Genomic DNA, 21,333 nt, shown 5'->3' with positions numbered 1-21,333 from the left:
GCCTGAGAGGGGCTGGAGTGAGGGGGGGGGTCGGTCTCTGCTCCCAAGTCACCAGGGACAGGGCGAGAGGGAACGGCCTCAGGCTGCATCAGGGCAGGTTTAGGTTGGAGATGAGGGGAAATGTCTTCCCTGCCAGAGGGGTCAGGCCCTGGCACAGGCTGCCCCGAGAGGTGGGGGAGTCACCGTCCCTGGGGGGGTTCAAAGGACGTGCAGCCGTGGCACTTGGGGACATGGTTTAGGAGGCCTGGGGGGGGTTGGGTTGGGGGTTGGGCTTGATGATCCTAGAGGTCTTTTCCAACCTTAATGATTTTACTTCTGCCCATTTCTGCCATTCTCAGACTTGACTGCCGGTTGACAAAGAGTTTTCAGGAGCCTGAGAGTCTCCTGCACTTCAGAAAATTCCAGCCGTATGCAAGATACCAGAAAGCTCCATGCACAGAAATCACCCTGCTGCAGTGCTTCCCATCAGCAGCCTGTCAAAAAGACCCACAGCTTATAAAAAAGAAAGTCGCACTCACTTGGGGGTGGTGAGCAGTCCCGACAGCTCCTTTGCGCCCGACACAGACTGGCCGACAGCCATGGGGACCGGCTTTCCAGCGACAACTGCAAAAGAAAAAGAAGAAACCTCACTCTCTCCTCTCCACGAGTCTTTAGGGATTCCCCCTCTCTCACACAACTACCCACAGACCCAGCGCTGCAGGCCACGGGCTTGTCCCGCTCACAAAGCTTCTTCTCAAGGAAACCTCTGCTGCTGCAGCCATAAACACACGCTCCGGCCACCACGCTACGGGAGATCGGGAATATCAAACAGAGCAGAGTTGAGAATAAAAACCGGAAAGCTGCCGTTGTGGAAGTGTTACACAGGATTGAGGGAATCGGCTTCAAAATCTGCAAGCAGTGAAATCTCAGACCCTCACCACCAAATGCAAACCTCTCTTCTAAACCTTATCTCCGCTAATCCCCTCCTCCTAGTCCATCACGGCACAGGTCTACCGCCTCAACCGATTAATTTGGATCTGGCTGGTCGCTAGCGATGAATTTTGTAAGCATTCTTTAGAGACACTTTACAAAATACACAGGGATGCGACGAGTCACAATATTTGTTTATTGCGGTGTTTTGGGATACAACTGCGTTTGTCTTGTGCATTCCTCCTGCTCACACACGGTAAGAGGGAATTCTTGTTTTGGTTCATGTTTACTTCTGCAATTCATTTCCTTTCTGTGAAAAGAAGTAAAGTTTGGAAAATTAAAAAAAAAAAAAAAAGATTCCAGAAACCAGAGATTTTCAAAGCTGCCAGAAGATTAACTGTAACCGTAAAAAAAGGATGTGTATTTATCAGTCATTTTCACAGTTCAAAACAACTGCTAAATTAACCAAGGGATACTTCCAAAGGAGCAGAATTATTTCTCAGCTTTGAAAACCTCTGATTTCCTACCAGAACGGAGACGCTGACCTTTCAGTCCTGCACTGCATCGAGCTAACGCTAATAACGAGCGACTGCTTTACATATCTGGGCCTCTCCACTCTGACGTGAGGAAGTCGTGTACACCAGCGCGGGCAGTGACAAGGCAACACCCTTCAGGTACAAGGGTGACAGTAGCCAAAGCTTCTGGCCTCCTTGCAAAGGCTCAAGGGGAAGAAGACTGAGCACATCACCTCTTCTTGGACCGCAGGGACCTCTGCAATGCTCGTCGCAGCGGGTTTTCACAGCCGCAGAGGAGCTGGAGTTTATTTATATGCATATCGAATGCGTATTGTGCCAGACTTCAGGCCCGAAGGGGAACAGCAGAGCTGGGCACTCGACTGATCCGTGAAGCCTGAACGCACAAAGGCCTTCCAGAGGGAGGAACATCGCCGTCATCCCTAAAGCAGGAGCACGTCCCAGGTGAGAGCTTCACGCAGGAGTCGCAGGAGCGGGAAGCAGAACCGGAGGTGTGCACGACCTACTTGGAGCAAGGGGTCCACCAGGACCGGCACCCTGCTTCCAGCAGCAGCTCGATGCCTCAGAGGAAGGTGTAAAATTCACCTCGCAGCTCAAAAGGCTGCAGTTGAGCGTTTCACTGGAGCCTTCAATTCCAACTGCTACGGAAAACAGAGGCTCCTGCCACGCTCCTACGTGTTGTCAGCCCCCACGCTTCCCCAGTTATCCCCAAGTCACTCACACCTTGAGCCTCCGTCTGTTTTCTGCAGCTAACTCCTCCAAAAATAACAAAAATCGCAGCTCCCCTCCCCTCCCCACGCCGTGCCCCAGAGGAGCGGGTCTGGGCACAGCCACGACCCCGCTCTCCGGTTAAAAAGCAGCTATGCAATCGCAACTCACTTTCTGCCTGGGTGGTGAGGGGTGCTCCGTTCCCCACGCCAGCAGCATCTCCGTGAGAGACAATGGTCACCTTGATTTTGGCTCGTTTGGAGGATTTGGTGCACTGGGTCGGGCTGGGGGTCTGATGCCTCTTCAGCTGCATACGCACATCATCTTTCTCAGCCCCTTCCGAGTGCTCTGAGGAGACTGGAACTAGGGGACAGAGAAGTAGCTTTTTGAAAACTGATGGCCGATCCCTCCAGGTCAGCGCTGCTCCACTGTGCGCACCAAGGTGTGGAGAAGGGACACATGCCCATGCACACTTCCACAGCTCCCTCCATGCCAGCCTTACCCATCTCCCATGCACCAGGAACCCACGCTTCTCCTTTTCACCACCTAGGCTGACTTCCACGTGCCCTAAAGCTGCTGTCTTAAGGCCACAACTTAGCTTAAGCTACTCACAGGCTAAGGCAGGCCAGCATATAAAGTCTTTCTTGCCTCTGCAGCAAAGAAAAAGGGATGCCTACAGTGGTAAGACACCTCCACATAAACGCTTTTCATTTCAAAGTGTGGCAAAATCAATCCCGGCCCCTCCAACATCCCTAATTTCCAGGTGAGGGGAGCGTCCAGAGACTTGCAGAGCTGGTGCAGGCACGCTGCCAGTGCTGGGATTAGAGCTCAGCTCGCCTGCTCCTCCGACACACCAGCACAGGTATTTGCACGCCTGTCGTTCGGCGCATCCCTTCCAGCGCTCGTAGCCGGCCCTCCAGGAGCTGGGCTGAAGCATACAGGTTTCTCAGAGGCACTAAGCGAAGCAGCCGTGAGCACAAAAGGAGCTGCAGCAAAGCCAAGCCCCCATATACCCTGTGCTGCTCGGCACTAGATAGAAGCTGCGAGCTGACTTCTCTTCCGCACCAACGGCTCGTTTTGCTGCCACGTCCTTGACCCGTCACATCCGTTTTGTCCTGCCTAGAGCACAAGCTTGCCGGGGCCAGGGCTATCCGAAAAAGCACAGAGGACCCACAACAAGAGCCTCTGGGCAGCCCGGATCAGGAGCTGCCGCCTCCTGCCCATCCATTCTCAGCACGTCTCCCACCGCTGGTGTACGATCATCCGGCCCCAGCCTGAAACACTGGTGGACTGGGTCGAAATGAGGGCACAGGTCTGCCTCCCGCTGTGGTGTTCGCAGTCTGGCAGCGCTCAGAAATGCAGCTGCCGCTGTGCCTGAGTGCTGCTGTGATCTGCGGCAAGGGGGAAATGCCCTCGCTCAGAACTATGGAGAGCCCTCTCCATCAAGAGCTTCTGCAGGCCGCTGCTGAGCCAGCTCACCCCCCCTTTGCAGCTGGTCCTGGGCATCAAAGCCGTGTACTCAACAGCCGAGAGGCCAAGAGGTATATAAATAAAGCCATCTAGATATGGATATATTATATAAAGTTGATATAGATGTGCGTATGTATATATATACGCTCCACCTGCATACCGCTGAACTGCGGGTGTAGGACAAAACCGCAGCCAAATCCCTAAATGTCAGGTGACTCCATCGTTCCGGGGCCGCTCAGGGCCCCAGGACAAGCGCAAAGCTTGCTGTGCTGCTATCGATGGCCGGACTCGTGGCTTGAGCATGTTAACTCGTGCAACGCTCCCGTGCCTCCCGCCCACCTGCAAACATGCATCGTCCAAGTCGCCGTCCGGAAAGACCTCATCAGGCGTGCACAAACTGCAGGCACCAAAGCTCCCCCCGCAAAGTGCCACCAGCCAAGCAAGGACAGTGAAACGGCTCATGCACAGGCAAGTGGCGTTAGGTGCCCCTCAAAGCATCGGCGAACAGTGACCCAACATCCCTCTGTGTCCCCACCGCACGAGAGCGGAGCCGCCTTCTGCTCGCGCAGGGGCACGCGGACCCCCACCGCGAAGAGCCGGCTGCGTGTTCGGGAAGAGCACCCCGCTCCCAAAACAGCAGCGAACGCTCCCAACGCGTGTGCCTCAGCTCCCGACCTCATGGCTCAAGTAGCCAAGGCAACACAGTAACGAGCCCAGAGATCTTAATCGGCTTTGGATCTTATCAAAGGGCAGGGCAGGCTGGTGCCAGCCTCTCCACATCTCCCCACCAGTGGGGTAACACCCACTGCAGTTTCTTTTCCCAGCAGACGCTGGGTGGGAGGACATCGGGTAAGTGCAGGGCTCCATGTGTGCTCCGAGGCTAATCTCATCGCACAGGGGAGAGCATAAAACAAGGCTCAAGGGAGAAAGAAACCTTTAAAACAACCGGCTCGGGCCAATACTTGCCTCAGGAGGTTGTTACCACAGCTGTATACATGCAGCTTGGACTACAGCCCGAGCGTGCTCAGGGCAAGCAGGGAGCCTGTATCTTAAGAGTCTCCATACAACGTGCCAAAACAGCACCAGCTCCTCTGCATCCAGTGCTTGCCTCGCTGAGTTAAAGGTACTGGCATTCGGGGTGCTGCAGAGGGCAGCTCTCATTCACGTCGATGCTCTCAGCACCCTGGGGCCACCTGAATGGAGAACTGACAGCGACAGCGCACGTAATGACGCTGCAGCCTCACGAAGCCTTGGATTTCAAACTCTTTTCCACTCCTAATACCATATCCACAGCGTCACTGCCATCTGAGATGGCAAAACGTGTCTTTAGATATGCTGTGGATCTCGCCCATCGATCCCTAACCCTCAGAGCACCGCGCAGACTGAGGGCCACCTCTCTGCATGCTCCAGCACCCAACGCGAGAGACCACAGGACTAGGGACTGCTCACCTCTGCCCATCTCCTGGTCCAGACAGCACCCCTCTCCCACTACATCATCGTTTTGTCAAAGCCATCCCTCTCCCTGACCCCTCTGCTCTCCTCTAACTCTCTCTGGCCAAGAAACGCTGCTCCACATGTCTACATCTGCCCCTTCCAAGTCACTCGGCACTCCCTCATTTCTGCTCCCACTGACAGCCCCTTCGCTGCTCCACGTGTTTGTGATGCTCCCCCAACACAGACAGTCTCTCAGGCTGGAGTCCACATCCCCTTCTCAGCCCTGGCACAGGAAAGGGCTAAACTCATGATCACAAAAAGCCACCACGTCGTCTACAAAGTTTTAGTCCATCAGAGCAAACCGGCTGCCAGACTACACGGCTCGAAGAGCACTATTTACCCACCAGAGCAGGGGAAGGGGAAGAGCTCAGGAAAAGTTAATGCTCTCAGCTAGCCATTTGCTTTAGCTTCAAATATAGCAATGAGAAAGCAAAAAGCAGGGGGACAAAGGGACACGTTGGGCCACATCCCCAAACCAATGCAAGGGAAGAGGAAGACGATGAAAGAAGGTACCAGAGACAGAGAGAAGGAGGGAGACAGAGAGAGAGACAGCGAGAAGTGAGGAGATACTCACCAAAGAGACATGAAGAGGTGCCAGGAGGAAGAGCTTTCCTCACCAGCATGTTTTGTTTCAGAAAAGCAGCAAACTGAGCTGAAATGAATGAGAGAGAATTACAGTATCACAGCCCGGCTCTGCAGGGGGACAGGGAACTCCAGGGACACCACTGCGACCCACAGACAGAGACCTCGGAGCAGGCAGGCAGGCAGAGAGCTCTGGACAGGACTCATCCAGCCACAACGGAGACACACCGACCTCCTCTCCGGACGGCAGCGTAGCACATCCGACACTAGAAGGGGCACCATCCCAGCCCTCACAGAGAGCATGCCCCAACAGCACGAGCCCTCTCCAGCCCCACAGCCGTCAGGAAAAGGTCCGGCGCCCAGGGAACCGAGAACAGGCTTGGCTGTGAGAGGCACAGCTAGCTTAACCAGGCAGTTGCACCAAGAAGCTGAGAGCAGCTGGGAGACGTCAGCCAGCACATCCCTGAACAGCTACGGCCACAAAACGCAGGCCAGAAGCCACACTGCAGCAGCACTCCTGACAAAAACAAGGCGGCCACCACACACCCCACTCCACTGACCCTCCTCCTGCGTGCTATCTAGAAACTTCCTCCCTCAACTGCAATGAAGGAATAGATTTCTTTAGTCGGTGGTCTGAGAAATTAAGGCAGATCCAAGCTTCAGCCTCCCTCCCTGAGTCAGAGAAAGACTTTAGAGAACGTGGAGGGTCACACTGTTGCAGGAGACAACAGCAAGCCTGTTCAGGTCTGTCTTGAGCAAAGAAATAAGGAGAGGAGGGAGGATGGAGAACTGTGCCCCAGGTGCCGCTGATATTTGCCAGAAGGGATCATCAACAAAACCATTATCTACACTCAGTGTTCATGATCAGAGGGAAGCTGCACCATAAGGTTTTTAATCAGCATCTAAGAGGACAAAAAAAACCCCCACAGCTCAAGCTGGTTTCTTATTCAGAGCAGATTTTCCACTGCCATTTGATGCAAGATGACTCGGTAATTACCCAAGCCCCGCTGTTTCAGTCACAATTCAATAGCCTCAATCACCTCCTGAGTACCTTGAGTCTCCCTCCCAAGCAGCCTTCAAGGATATGAGACACCAGTCAAGGGGCTTACACTTGAAAAAAGAATGAGGAGTACAGCTACGTGGCGATTGGTCAGCCAGAGCAAGTGAAAACCAGAGCAAGGCTCTGCAAGCTGCGGAAACACCATTTCCAACCTAATTTCAACCCTACAGGCTGCAGCCTTTGGATGACAGCGACAGGGGACCGAGCAGTAGAGAAAGCCGCCACAGGGAGCTCGGAATTCAAGACAGGACTCAGAAAACAAAAACCTACACACGTCAGGGCAGATAAAGACCAAAAATCCAGATGCCAAGGGGGAAAAGGGTGGGAAAGCTACGGGGCATTACCTTGTGCCTGCTTGTGCGTCAGGACGGTGTCCGTCCTCTGCACCTGCCTCTTCAGCAGCTGCGTGGTGCCGATCGGGCTGGGCTTCTGGATGGAGGACACAGCAGCCATTTTAGTCTTGGGGCTTGAAGTGGGGCTGCTGGAGACGCTGGATAAGTCCTGCTCAGAGAGAAGGTACACCTCTTACCCCCTCATTTCCCTAAGAGGCAGCCGTAACCCTGAGCGTAGCAGCACACAGGCAAGAACGTGCATCCTTTTGCTGGGGCAGATATATTTGCAAAGGTTCGTTTGCCCCAATGCAACCCTTTAGTCCCTCCGTACCCTCTCACCTCCCTCTTCCAACACTAACCAAGTCTCTCACCACACATTTCAGCAAACAAAAGCATCTCTTTACACAATCTCAGCCTTCCACAGCTCAAAGTATCTCAGAGAAAAACCCCACCTCCGAGCCCGAAGGCGAGGCAGGCACTTTGGCGGCCGGTGAGGTGGGCCTGCTCGTTCTTTCTGGCAAGTCAAACGACAGATCCCTCCTGGTCGAGTCACGGGGCTTCTTCTTCTTCTCAGCATCCAGGTCACGGGGATCGGAGCCTGAGTGGCTCTCCGCTCGGGTGAGGACTCCAGTCAAGAAGTCAGCTATTTCATCCTAGGAAGGATGAAACAAATAGTTAGGCTAAGTGGAGTGCAGAGATCCCTTAACAACTGATCTTCACAGCTTGAGAGAAAAATCGAATGAAAGATTCCCAAACACAAAAATGGATAAGGCTCTCCAGGTTTAATATCCCGCAAAAAGAAAACATAAAACCTTAGAATAGAGTCATAGAATCATTAAGGTTGGAAAAGACCTCTAGGGTCATCAAGGCCAACCGTCAACCCAACCCCCCCAGGCCTCCTAAACCATGCCCTGACGTGCCATGTCTGCATGTTGTTTGAACCCCCCCAGGGACGGTGACTCCCCCACCTCTCAGGGCAGCCTGTGCCAGGGCCTGACCGCTCTGGCAGGGAAGACATTTTCCCTCATCTCCAACCTAAACCTCCCCTGACGCAGCCTGAGGCCGTTCCCTCTCGCCCTGTCACTGGTGCCTTGGGAGCAGAGACCGACCCCCCCCTCACTCCAGCCCCTCTCAGGCAGCTGCAGAGAGCGAGAAGGGCTCCCCTCAGCCCCCCCTTCTCCAGGCTAAACCCCCCCAGCCCCCTCAGCCGCCCCCCAGAACACTTGTGCTCCAGACCCTGCCCCAGCCCCGCTGCCCTTCTCTGGACACGCTCCAGCCCCTCCAGGCCCTTCTTGTCCCGAGGGGCCCAAACCTGAGCCCAGCATTCGAGGTGGGGCCTCCCCAGTGCCGAGCACAGGGGCCCCATCCCTGCCCGGCTCCTGCTGGCCAGATGGATACAGATAGGCCTTGGCTTTCTCATTAAAGCTCATACTCCACTGACTTCTGACACATGGGATAGAAAAAAGATGGTTTCTCCAATGATCCCAGAAGTACTGCTTGCTTCCCCAGGCAGATGTACTGGAAGACTTAGAAAACTGCCCTTTGTTTGAGGTGCACTACCAGGAAGCTCACATCTCTCCTCCTAAAAGGAGACAGCCACTTCAAAATCCCACTCAGGAGACAGATTACCTTCATCCAACCGATCCTGTCAGTAAGGTTATAACTTGTGGTCACAGAGACATTTCAGCACAGGTTATTTTTATAGATATGAGGTGTAAAAGGAAGATTTCTGTGGTTACCTGGATGCACCTGTCCACCATACTCTGGGTCAGGCCTTCTGACTTCTTTTTGGCTTTGCTTATCCTATTAAAACAAACAAAAAAAAAAAACCACCACAAAACACATGGAAGTCAACACACGTTTGGTTCTCCACTTTCATGCTAGCAACATCATTCTTCACCTGAGAGTAAGATGCAAGCGACAACAAGCTCACTCCCTTACCGGGTTAGTCACAGAGTAAGGTAAGAGCCAGCTCCGAAGGCTCTCAACTCAAGAGCACCGTCTGCTGGAAAGATGAGATTCATCATTTGTTCTGAGACAAACTTCGATGACTGAGGAAAAAGGCCCAGCATCCTGAAGCACTTGGCAATGCAAATAGAATGTCTCCTTTCCTTCAGAGCTCTGTCTTCAGGCCCAGTATGTGAGTTTTACGTTTCTTTCTTTCCTCTCCTTTACTGGTTGTCCCTACTATAGATTTCTGACTTATATGACACTCCAAAACCTCGTCTGCGCTACTGGGCCCAGCTCTAGCACCAGGCCAACCCTACTCTCATACACAACTTGCTCGGGTTTTTGGTGGTGTTATTCCAAACACACACAAGCCTGACAAGGAGAACAAGTTCCGAAGTTTACTGAAACCTTAAGAGCTTCTTGCCTCCTGCGAGGCTTTTAGAGCCTCCCTTACCCCAACTCTGTGCACAGCCTCCAAAAGTTACATATTCCAGAGCCAGGGGTGACATGAAAAAGCAAATACTTGCTCTACAGTTGTACCACACTGAACCATGGATCTTTAACGTACCACTGGGAGAAACGATGCAGATTTATCACAGAAAACCAACCCTTTATCCAGCGTACCAGGTTTGGAATAACAAAGCTGACACTGATGGAACAGTTTTATGCAGTTCCCATCAAGTTTCGGTATCAAATTTGGGTATTTTCTGGGGTTTTTTTGTATGCAGCACACTCGGATCTTGCCCAGTGCTCCTGGGAAGAGAGTGTCCATCTCGCAGATCATTACCTGAGATTGTCATCTGCTCCTCCCACCACCACCATGCTGTTATCAGCTCGTATTTTCTCCCGGAAATCTTCCATCGCTTCAATGTTGCACTGCAGGGAATTCTGACCGATCACAAAGAGGACAGGGGTCTTCATCTCCAGGAGGGGGTCATCAACATCCTGCAAGAGCAAGGGGAACTGTAATCTGGAAGGACTGATCCAGGACATGGAGTCTTTGGAGCCGAACACCTTTCTGAATTAGATGAGGATTTCCAAAAACAAAAGGCATGTGCCACAGGGGCAGACAGCACTTCAGGTGCAACCCCAGTACGTACCACCTGCGTCCTGAAAGGAGGGAAGCATGAATTGTGCAGTTTGGTTAATCATCTCATGACAAAGACTGACTCAAAAGCTGAATGAGTACATAGTGCTGTTACTCATTAATAACTGAGACTGATGCCCTCCCTCTCAGAAACCCTATTTCACTGCATTTTCCTCCCTCCAAGCTTTTGCCGCACAAACCCAGCGTAAGGCTGAAGAAGCACCAACAGCAAAGCTTCCTGGGGTGAGCTCCCGATGGGGCTTACACAGCTGCACCGAGTCCTGAAGAAAACTCTGCTTGAGAGCTGCACAGTGCTCCAGCAAGTGCCTTTTATTCAGGCATGAGACAGATTTCCACTACCCTGAGAATGAGCCATTTCATTAGCACGACCATAATCACTCCCAACCCAGCCACGCGCTGGTCAGCTAATAAAGGAGCCATTTGGGCTCCATGTGGATCAACCCAAGTTGTCATCTCTGCTGCCAAATGACACAGTAAGTGACCTGCACGTAAGACGCCAGGAAGGAGCTGCAAGAGCAGAGACAAGAAACAGACTTCTCACACCAGCTACCACATCATGAATCCTACTGTGAATGCAACAGTCCCGCCTGGTGGGAACACCTCCTCCAAATGAAGATATCACAGACATTCCTCAAAAAAAATCTTCCAATTATCACTGCACTTCCAAGCCCAATTCCATGAAACAATCTAGGGACATTTTAAAAAAGAAGTACAGTTCTTTAAACGGCTCCACCTCCTTTTGGTCCTTACCCCTCTGGGGCCATCAACGGTGAGCAGCGGGAATCCAAGGCACACAACCGCAGTGACATACTCCATCACTGAAACCTGGGTAGAAAAAGCAACAGTCAGCGTCCTCACTGTCAGGGCATCGAGGGTGCGAAGGCTGCTTTGCCAAGCTCCTGTCAGGCACAGAAATATTATCCATGTTTAGAACTTGCTTTGTTGTGGGGGAAAAAAATACACTGAATGACACAAATTGCTTATGCCCCCACATCCAGAAAGGATGTCTGTCTCAAAGTCAGGCCTTGGAAAGAGAAGAGGGACAAGAACCACCCTGCAGAGCCTTAAACACAACAGTAATTCAAATCTAACTCTGAATTGAAGCTGTCAAGTGGGCTCCGAGAGGATGCCAAGGAATCGGGTACTTACGTGACAAGCCACCAAGGCACCTGTGTTCCACCCGATCAGGATGATCGGCTTGTGGGAGAAGTGGTTGTGAATCTACAGGAGAGAAAAAAAAAGACATGGATGGAGGAGAGGGACAGACAAAGGGACGATGCGCTGGAGGGGCACAGCACCTACAGACAAGGTGAACAGTTCGAAGGGAGCAGCAAAGGCGCCCCGATACGCTCACCGCTCTTCCTTACCTCCGCCACTTTGCCCCTCACCGCCCCTATCATGTGTTCAAGACACTGCAACACTCCCACCCCGCTGCCGTTGTTCAAGAGGTGGGTGGCGATGGGAATGACCTGCGGTTTGAAATGAAAGGTTGATAAATAACAAAGGCATTACTGGGGACAACAGGTACTGACAATTAGCACGGACTGAATCCAGTTTATGCGTGAACTTGTGCTTTCTCTCTCCCTCTTTCCCCCAAGATTCACTTCTAGCTACTAAAAACAGAGGAAATAGAGAATTCCCCACAGAGACATCCTCTGCTACTCACCTCGCTCCTACACACCCAGTATATCTACCACACTAGGAGGCGTGTGAGCGGCTCTGTATCCAGGCAGAGGACTACGGTGACCTGTAGTCTCTCTCCTGCAACCCCTTCCTACCAGAAGACTCACAGAATCATTAAGGTTGGAAAAGACCTCTAGGATCATCAAGGCCAACCATCGACCCAACACTACCCTGTCTCCTAAACCATGTCCCCAAGTGCCACGTCTACGCGGTGTTTGAACCCCCCCAGGGACGGTGACTCCCCCACCTCCCTGGGCAGCCTGTGCCAGGGCCTGACCCCTCTGGCAGGGAAGGCATTTTCCCTCATCTCCAACCTAAACCTCCCCTGACGCAGCCTGAGGCTCCTCTCGTCCTGTCCCTGGTGACTTGGGAGCAGAGACCAGCCCCCCCCTCACTCCAGCCCCTCTCAGGCAGCTGCAGAGAGCGAGAAGGGCTCCCCTCAGCCCCCCCTTCTCCAGGCTAAACCCCCCCAGCTCCCTCAGCCGCCCCCCAGCACACTTGTGCTCTATCAAGCCTTAGTAACAGTAACGATACAATCTAAACTGCTGAAGGTGGATGACTTTGGTCAGCAAGAGACCCAAAATGCATCGGATTTTGGCAACTTCATTCCCTGTGCAGTGTCTCAAACAGTAGACACTGCAGATGGCGGATGTCAGCCTCTGCTTTCAGCAGAAGGAAGTATTCTGGTGCACTGAAGCCTTATAAAAACAAGCTCAGCAGCTGCAGCCTAACACAGCTGCTAGTTTGAACTTCCCTCCTTTCAAAACCAACCATACCAACCTTTCCCAAGCAGGAAAGCTGCGACTGCCAGAATCGGTGCCGTCGAGAAGTGGGGAACATGGAGTTGGAGGGTCCAGAGGAAGCAATCAGGATGAGGGGGGAACCAGGCAGTTTGCTCTGCAAGTTCAACAAGAGACATGTAAGAGAAAGCAACCTCCCTGCTCGAGGCCTCGCTGCCCAGCCTGGCCTGCACAACGAAGCAGGAAGGATCTTGCATAGCTCATTAATTGATTGCGTTTGCTCCGGTTAAAGCTACCTCAGCATAGCACAGGGGGAACGTGTCCAACAGGAGGACCCCCCCCTCACTGAGCAAGTCTAAAGCAGGATGAAAAGGAGCCCAGGAAGCAAGTCAGAGGTGGAAGGAAGAGGACAGCAGAAGGATGGGAAGAATAGAGCTCACATGAGACCAGCCTCTCGCTCCCTCCAAGCCCTGAGAGGTACTCACGGGTTTATTATGCGACAAGACACCCACTGCTGGGTCCCAGGGTCTCTTCAGCAGCAGAGACAGGGCCTCAGCACCTGCTGCCCCTGTCTTCGCGGTAGAGGAGAGCAGCATCCTGTCGATCAGGGTGGGGATCTGAAACCACAGGCCAGAAGGGACTGAGAAAACGCACACAGCCGTTCCAAAGAGAAAGGATAGAAACTCCATCAGCTTCCTCTAATGAGCTTTATGAAGGGAGAGCATTATATGTGATAGCAAAGTCTTTCACTGCTTTTATCACCTTTCCTTTAAGCGTTTGCAGAGCATCCAAGTAAGCAGCCAGCACTGGCAAACTGAGGGTTTCCACTAACGTCGTGTGAAGCCACTGGATCAGTTTGGTGTCCCAGTTCACACTAGCCAGAGCTTGGCGGACCCTCCGAGCACACTTGTCCACCGCTATCCTCCTCAGGACTGGCTCGTTGCAAGCCTAAAAACCAGGAAATTAAAAAGACACAGTCAGGGGAAAAATCAAGCATGCCACGTGCATCCCAAGCCCCAGGAAAGTATCAGCTCAGGCAGCCCAATGTCCTCTGGCAGCAGGCAAAGACAAACAGCCTCACAGTAAGGACAAAATCATACCCAAACAAGCCAAGAGATGCCTGGTTTTTAAGGCTACACAACCCAAAGGCCAAGATTTTAATCTTGACTCAATCGGTCTTTGCTAGGAAGGACTGATAAAAACACACATGCAGCAACTCTGCTGCTGGAAAGTGAAATAGTAAAAGGCCTTACCCCTTCGTTAGCCAAGCGAGCCAGCCTGTCAGACTGCAGCGCTTTGTGGATCTTATTAAATAGCTTGTTCTGGGCCATTGTCCAACCCGTCCTGTCAGGAAAACCAGAGAGGTAAGGTAGGTCGCTGTTACACGGAGAGCCAGGTCCTGCGAGCTGTGGCCCGCTCCCCGAGGCAGCCGGCAGCACAGCCGGGCATCGGCTGCGGCTGCAGCCTCCAGAACTGATTTACGGCTATGGCCAAAGCGAGTTTGGCCACTAGGGATTTAAATTAGAGGATGGTTCAGTAAAAAACACCAGGTTTTAAATATCACTAGGGTGCATCGGTGAACACCCAAGCATCAGAAAGGCAAGAGTAACAGCAGAAGCAGTGAGCCCAAAATAATCACTCCTTTTAGCAAATGTTATCCCATTTCTCAAGCATACTGTCCAGAAGAACCTCCATTCCTTGTAACGTCAAGACCGTGAACGGAATTGACTACAGTTACCAGGAGAGTTTTTAACAGGGTGGCATTACTGCGTAGCTTCATTGTTAATTTGACATTGGAATATGGCTGAGTTGAGGGTCAATCTAACGACTCGCTGTCGCAGCCTCTTCCGAACAGAGGAGAGAGCTTCACATGAAGCATGTGGGAGTGATTCAACAGCTGGGCCAGCCTTTACCATTAAATTTGTCAACTTTTACAGCAGGCAGACAAGGAATTTGGACAGGAGAGTTCATTTTCTTTGAACATTATTGTCATGGTTTTAGCTGGGATGGAGTTAATTTTCTTCCCTGCAGCTGGCCTAGCGCTGTGCTTGGACTTAGTATGAAAACAATGCTGATAACACACCGATGTTTTGGCTGTTGCTGGGCAGTGCTTGTACTAGTCAAGGACTTCTCCAGCCTCCCAGGCTCTGCTGGGGGCACGGGAACCCGGGAGGGGAGGGGGCACAGCCAAGAGAGCCGATTCACACCGGCCAAAGGGCCAGGAACACCATGCCCAGTCTGTTCACTGGGAGGAGCTGGCCAGGGGAGGCAGGCAGCGATCACAGCACAGGGATCACTCGATCACTCAGGGTGATCGAGTAGATTGTTTGTGGGTTTGGGTTTTTTTCCTTTTTCCCTTTTCCTTTCTATTATATTATCATTATTGTTATTATCACCATAATCATTATTATAATTGTTATTTTAATTATGAAACTGTTCTTATCCCAACCCACAAGTTTGGGGTTTTTTTTGCTTTTGCTCTTCCGATTCTCTCCCCTGTCCCACAGGGGTGGGGGCAGTGAGCAAGCGGCCGCGGGGTCTTTAGTTGCTGACTGGGGCTGAACTACGACAGTCCTTTTTGGCACCCAACGTGGGGCATGAAGGGTTGAGATAATAACAGTTGCTGGTCACAGCATAGACTCTGTTCTCAGTATTAGTTTATCCGATCTGCACCGTGCTCTTGTATTTGCTGTGTCTGTTAAAGATCGGTGTTGGCTTTTGTGGCCTGCTGTGCTCTGCAGTGATTAGTGATGTTTTGTCTGGGAGAGCTGTTTTAAAAACATTGACCTTGAGTTTTATTTGGTATTTGAAGTTTATATTGAAGCCATTACTGTAGGTCGGGTACCACCTCACAGAGACAATTAGCAATTATACCTCCTCCTCCTCCTCTAAGAGTTTTTTTTATGGAGGAAATGCAGAACAGCACCGTAGCTACCATCTTCTATGATGCCTCCTCCTTCATTACAACAACTTTTCAGTATCCTGAACATCCTTGGGTAGTTAAGATATATCTGTCGGTATTGCTTTGGCAGACCATTTCAGGTCTGTCTAAGGTTAATAAGCAATTTAAGAACATCATCCAGAGATCTAGCCCAAGGCTCGATAGCTATGCATGGCAGGGTATGTGGGATAGTGTGGGCAAATGCCTAAGACGGTGGGCACCCCCAGTGTCGTGGGACTTCAGCCCTGAACAAGTGCAGAATCCTGAGAAATTAGTAGAATATTTGGAGGAAGTATGTTGTTACCCTGGCAATCCCAGAGAGATACAAATCACTGCAATGCGCTGGGGCCTGGCCCACGCCTGTTGAGCCCTGTTTAACACTATCCAGTGCCCCCAAGGGGAAGAGAGGGCCTCTGGATCTAAAAAGACAAAGACAAGGAAAGCGAGCAGCACTGCAGCCACTCAAACCCCCATAACAGACACTGCAGCTACTCCAACCCCGGTGACAAGCATTGCAGATAAATCAGAGGACCAACCCGTGCCAGTATCAGTCGCCCCTAGAATCAAGAAGAAATCCTGGAAGAGAAAATCAACCCGTTTAGAAAGAGATGATGGAAGAGCAGGGCCATCACAAGGAGAGGAGGAGGAAGAAGAACTCATACCAGAAACGGAAACCACCCAACCCCTATCCTTGAGTGAGCTGCAAGATATGCACAATATTTCGGCCGTCGTTCAGGTGAGCACATTGTCACCTGGCTGCTCCGATGCTGGGATAACAGGGCCAGTACCCTGGAATTAGAGGGGAAGGAAGCCAAGCAACTGGGATCCCTCTCTAGGAACGGGGGCATTGACAAAGCAATTGGAAAAGGGACACAAGCCCTCAGCCTCTGGAAGCGACTCCTGTCCGGAGTGAAGGAAAGGTATCCCTTCAAGGAAGATATTGTATATCGCCTAGGAAAATGGATGACCACAGAGAAATGTATCCAGGACCTGAGGGAACTAGCCATGCTTGAGGTGATTTATGGTGACCTGGATGATCAATAGTCATCCAGAGATCCAGATGAAGCCCAGTGCACGCGACGCACGTGGCGGAAGTTTGTACAGAGCGCACCATCCTCGTATGCAAACTCATTGGCAGTGATGGCCTGGAAAGACGATGAGGCACCAACAGTGGTGGAGGTGATTGATAGACACTGGGATTACAAAGCAAATTTCTCTTCCTCCCTCGTCTCGGCTGTGGAGAAACTGTCCTGGGTGGTTCAGCAACACAAAGAAGATATGTCCTACTCCCCACCAGTAGGGACCAGTATCTCAGCCATCAGGACTATGTGCCCCTTTGCTCAAGGGAAAGGATATAGGCCACGCTATGGTTTTACCTGCGTGACCACGGAGAGGCCATGAGCAAGTGCGATGGAAAACGTACCTCGACCCTAGAGGCATGGGTACGTGAGCTGCAAGGGAAAACAATCACTCGGGGAGGTTCTTCCAGGAAAGCTGCTGCTCCAGTTTCTAGTAAGCAATTCCCCAGACAGAAGTAGAAGCACTGATTTTATTTCTGAACCTAATAGAGACACCTGTGATTCGTATTTACAGGGAGTGACAAATACTATGACCAGGACTAGAGGGGCCCTGCCTCCAGCCGGGTGGAGGAAAGGGATAACTGGGCTTGCTGGACTGTGTGGATCCGATGGCCTGGCACGTCCGACCCACGGGAGTATAAAGCTTTAGTGGACACCGGCGCACAGTGCACCTTAATGCCATCAAACTCTATAGGGGCAGAGCCCATCAGCACTGCTGGAGTGACAGGGGGATCCCAAGAGCTGACTGTATTGGAGGCCGAAGTGAGCCTCACTGGCAATGAGTGGCAGAAGCACCCCATTGTGACTGGCCCCGAGGCTCCGTGCATCCTTGGCATAGACTGTCTCAGGAGAGGGTATTTCAAGGACCCAAAAGGGTACAGGTGGGCTTTTGGTGTAGCTGCCTGGGAGACAGAGAGAATTAAACAGCTGTCTACCTTGCCTGGCCTCTCGAAGGACCCTTCTGTTGTGGAGTTGCTGAGGGTCAAAGAAAAACAGGTGCCGATCGCCACCACAGCAGTGCACCGGCGGCAATATCGCACCAACAGAGACTCTCTGATCCCCATCCATGGGCTCATTCACCAACTGAGGAGCCAAGGAGTGATCAGTAAGACCCACTCACCCTTTAACAGTCCCATACAGCCAGTGCGGAAATCCAACAGAGAGTGGAGGCTAACAGTAGACTATCGTCGCCTGAATGAAGTCACTCCACCGTTGAGTGCTGCTGTGCCAGACATGCTAGAGCTTCAATACGAACTGGAGTCAAAGGCGGCCAAGTGGTATGCCACAACTGATATCGCTAATGCATTCTTCTCAATCCCTCTGGCAGCAGAGTGCAGGCCACAGTTTGCTTTCACATGGAGGGGCGTCCAGTATACCTGGAATTGACTGCCCCAGGGGTGGAAACACAGCCCTACCATTTGCCATGGACGGATCCATAATGCTTTGGAACAACGTGAAGCTCCTGAACACCTACAATACATTGATGACATCATCGTGTGGGGCAATACAGCAGATGTTTTTGAGAAAGGGAAGAAAATTGTCCAAATCCTTCTGAAGGCCAGTTTTGCCATAAAACAAAGTAAGGTGAAGGGACCTGCACAAGAGATCCAGTTCTTAGGAATAAAATGGCAAGATGGTCATCGTCAGATCCCCATGGATGTGGTCAACAAAATAACAGCCATGTCTCCACCAACTAGCAAAAAGGAAACACAAGCTTTTTTGGGCATTGTGGGTTTTTGGAGAACGCATATTCCACACTACAGTCTGATCATAAGCCCTCTCTGCCAAGTGACCTGGAAGATGAATGATTTCAAATGGGGCCCTGAGCAACGACAAGCCTTTGAACAGATTAAACGGGAAATAGTTCATGCAGTAGCTCTTGGGCCAGTCCGGGCAGGACAAGATGTAAAAAATGTGCTCTACACCGCAGCCGGGGAGAATGGCCCTACCTGGAGCCTCTGGCAGAAGGCACCAGGGGAGACCCGGGGTCGACCCCTAGGGTTTTGGAGTCGGGGATACAGAGGGTCCGAAGCCCGCTATACTCCAACTGAAAAAGAGATACTGGCAGCATATGAAGGGGTTTGAGCTGCTTCAGAAGTGGTTGGTACTGAGGCACAGCTGCTCCTGGCACCCCAACTCCAGTGCTGGGCTGGATGTTCAAAGGAAACATCCCCTCCACACGCCACGCAACTGATGCTACGTGGAGTAAATGGGTTGCACTGATCACCCAGCGGGCTCGAGTAGGAACGTTATTGCGCAGGTTATCCACGAATGTGACACATGCGCTGCAGTCAAGCAAGCGAAGCGGGTGAAGCCTCTGTGGTGTGGGGGACGATGGCTGAAATACAAATATGGGGAGGCCTGGCAAATTGAGTATATCACACTCCCCCAAACCCACCAAGGCAAGCGCCATGTGCTTACAATGGTGGAAGCACCCACTGGCTGGCTGGAAACATCTCCTGTCCCCCACGCCACTGCCCGGAATGCTCTCCTGGGTCTGGAAAAACAAGTCCTGAGGCGACATGGCACCCCAGAGAGAATGGAGTCAGACAACGGGACTCATTTCCAAAACAACCCTATAGACACCTGGGCCAAAGAGCACGGCATTGAGTGGGTATATCACACCCCCTGTCACGCACCAGCCTCTGGGAAAATCGAACGATTCACTGGGCTGTTAAAGACTACAGAGGGCAATGGGGGGGTGGGACGTTCAAACACTGGGATACACATTTAGCAAAAGCCACCTGGTTAGTCAGCACTGGGGGATCTGCCAATAGAGCTGGCCTTGCCCAGGCAGAACCCTTACGTACTGTGGAAGGGGACAGAGTCCCTGTAGTGCATGTGAAAAGTATCCTGGGGAAAACAGTCTGGGTTATTCCTGTCTTGGGTAAAGGCAAACCCATTCATGGGATTGCTTTTGCTCGAGGACCTGGGTGCACTTGGTGGGTGATGTGGGAGCACGGAGGAGTCTGGTGTGTGCCTCAAGGGGATTTGATTTTGGGTGAAAACAGCCAGTGAACTGAATGGTAGGGTGGTAATTGCTACATAATGTTGTATGTCATCACTGCTATGGTTGCTATATGCCATATCAATGGTATCATGGTGGGAATCTCCCAAATTAAGAAAAAAAATGAACTTTCATTGACCGAAGCAAAGTGCAGTGGTGACAGAATGAGGACTAACAGTGCAGCAGTGATGGAACAAGGACCGACTTCAGCATGCAACAATCCAACACCACACACCATCTCTCCTGCCCTGAAAAACTCGTACAACAGATGGAACCCAAAGTCATGGACTAAATGAACTCAATGGACACCTCATGGACATTTTACAGGCGTGGTCCATAGACTAGGGGAATGATAAATGAAATCTGTATATTCTGTTAAAGGATGAGAAGGCAGGTAGGGGTTATTGAAATTGTATTGGATCGCATGGAACCTGAGCATGATGTAAATGATATGGAATAAGGGGTGGATACTGTCATGGTTTTAGCTGGGATGGAGTTAATTTTCTTCCCTGCAGCTGGCCTAGCGCTGTGCTTGGACTTAGTATGAAAACAATGCTGATAACACACCAATGTTTTGGCTGTTGCTGGGCAGTGCTTGTACTAGTCAAGGACTTCTCCAGCCTCCCAGGCTCTGCTGGGGGCACGGGAACCCGGGAGGGGAGGGGGCACAGCCAAGAGAGCCGATTCACACCGGCCAAAGGGCCAGGAACACCATGCCCAGTCTGTTCACTGGGAGGAGCTGGCCAGGGGAGGCAGGCAGCGATCACAGCACAGGGATCACTCGATCACTCAGGGTGATCGAGTAGATTGTTTGTGGGTTTGGGTTTTTTTTCCTTTTTCCCTTTTCCTTTCTATTATATTATCATTATTGTTATTATCACCATAATCATTATTATAATTATTATTTTAATTATGAAACTGTTCTCATCTCAACCCACAAGTTTGGGGTTTTTTTTGCTTTTGCTCTTCTGATTCTCTCCCCGTCCCACAGGGGTGGGGGCAGTGAGCGAGCGGCCGCGGGGTCTTTAGTTGCTGACTGGGGCTGAACTACGACAATTATTCAGTTCAGGAACGTCACCGCGTATTGAGTCACACCAAAAACAAAACCCACACCATGCGACAGGCAGTGGTTTGGTGCCTGAATTCCATTTCTCTGCTATCCCCGCACTACCTGTTGACATGTTCCTCCCAGTCGTCCGGCGGCGGAGGGGCGTCAGCATCCGTGCGAGCGAACATCACGTGGCGCTCGCACTCGTTCATCACGCTGCGCGCCTTCTGGTTGTCATAGAGCGGCACGGGCGTGGGCGTCACGGTCTCGACGTCGATGGGGATGTCTGCTTCGCTGTCAGGAATAAGTACGCTTTAGAGGAGGGGATCGCTCACCTTGGGGTCTGCTGTGCTTTAAAATGAAAAGTCCACTGAGCCTCATAACCAGGTTTCTTGTTATTCCCGGTCCAAGCCCAGGCCTGAACCCCAAGACCAAGCCCCTGAGCTGGGACCCTGAGCGCACTCCCATCCCTCACCCCAGGCCCAGCCCCACACCCCGACCCTAAAGCAAACCACAGAGGCCCAGCCACAACCCCCCTTCCTCCCCCGATCCCAAGGCTGCAAAACCAGCCCCAAGCCCACCCCCAAGGTGCTGAGCTGAGCCCAACTCAGCCCCCACACCTTCCCACAGCCCATACCGCTCCCCGCAGATCCCAAAACCTGCTCTAGTCTCCCCCACCCACACTTTCC

At 51.9% G+C, this 21,333-nt stretch overlaps 1 protein-coding gene across 5 annotated transcripts in view; it reads right to left on the bottom strand.

The window, feature by feature from the left end:
• KANSL3 (KAT8 regulatory NSL complex subunit 3) overlaps positions 1 to 21,333 on the bottom strand; it is a 32,342-nt gene that overhangs the window by 9,959 nt on the left and 1,050 nt on the right. For 2 of the 5 annotated variants that reach the window (XM_064472913.1, XM_064472917.1), the window contains exons 2-16: positions 20,768 to 20,938; positions 13,823 to 13,913; positions 13,332 to 13,517; positions 13,055 to 13,186; positions 12,610 to 12,726; positions 11,514 to 11,615; positions 11,296 to 11,367; positions 10,897 to 10,971; positions 9,826 to 9,983; positions 8,828 to 8,891; positions 7,541 to 7,741; positions 7,101 to 7,257; positions 5,689 to 5,766; positions 2,322 to 2,513; positions 519 to 603 (exon numbers count right to left, since the gene is read on the bottom strand). In XM_064472913.1, the coding sequence (XP_064328983.1) occupies positions 519 to 603; positions 2,322 to 2,513; positions 5,689 to 5,766; positions 7,101 to 7,257; positions 7,541 to 7,741; positions 8,828 to 8,891; positions 9,826 to 9,983; positions 10,897 to 10,971; positions 11,296 to 11,367; positions 11,514 to 11,615; positions 12,610 to 12,726; positions 13,055 to 13,186; positions 13,332 to 13,517; positions 13,823 to 13,913; positions 20,768 to 20,938 (1,881 nt within the window). The remainder of the gene's footprint in view (positions 1 to 518; positions 604 to 2,321; positions 2,514 to 5,688; positions 5,767 to 7,100; positions 7,258 to 7,540; positions 7,742 to 8,827; positions 8,892 to 9,825; positions 9,984 to 10,896; positions 10,972 to 11,295; positions 11,368 to 11,513; positions 11,616 to 12,609; positions 12,727 to 13,054; positions 13,187 to 13,331; positions 13,518 to 13,822; positions 13,914 to 20,767; positions 20,939 to 21,333) is intronic. The other 3 variants (XM_064472915.1, XM_064472914.1, XM_064472916.1) reach the window with 3 other exon arrangements.

The sequence above is a fragment of the Phalacrocorax carbo genome, chromosome 24 (assembly GCF_963921805.1).
Source record: "Phalacrocorax carbo chromosome 24, bPhaCar2.1, whole genome shotgun sequence".
Taxonomy (NCBI): Eukaryota; Metazoa; Chordata; class Aves; order Suliformes; family Phalacrocoracidae; genus Phalacrocorax; species Phalacrocorax carbo.
This window is presented reverse-complemented; position numbering and strand designations above follow the sequence as displayed.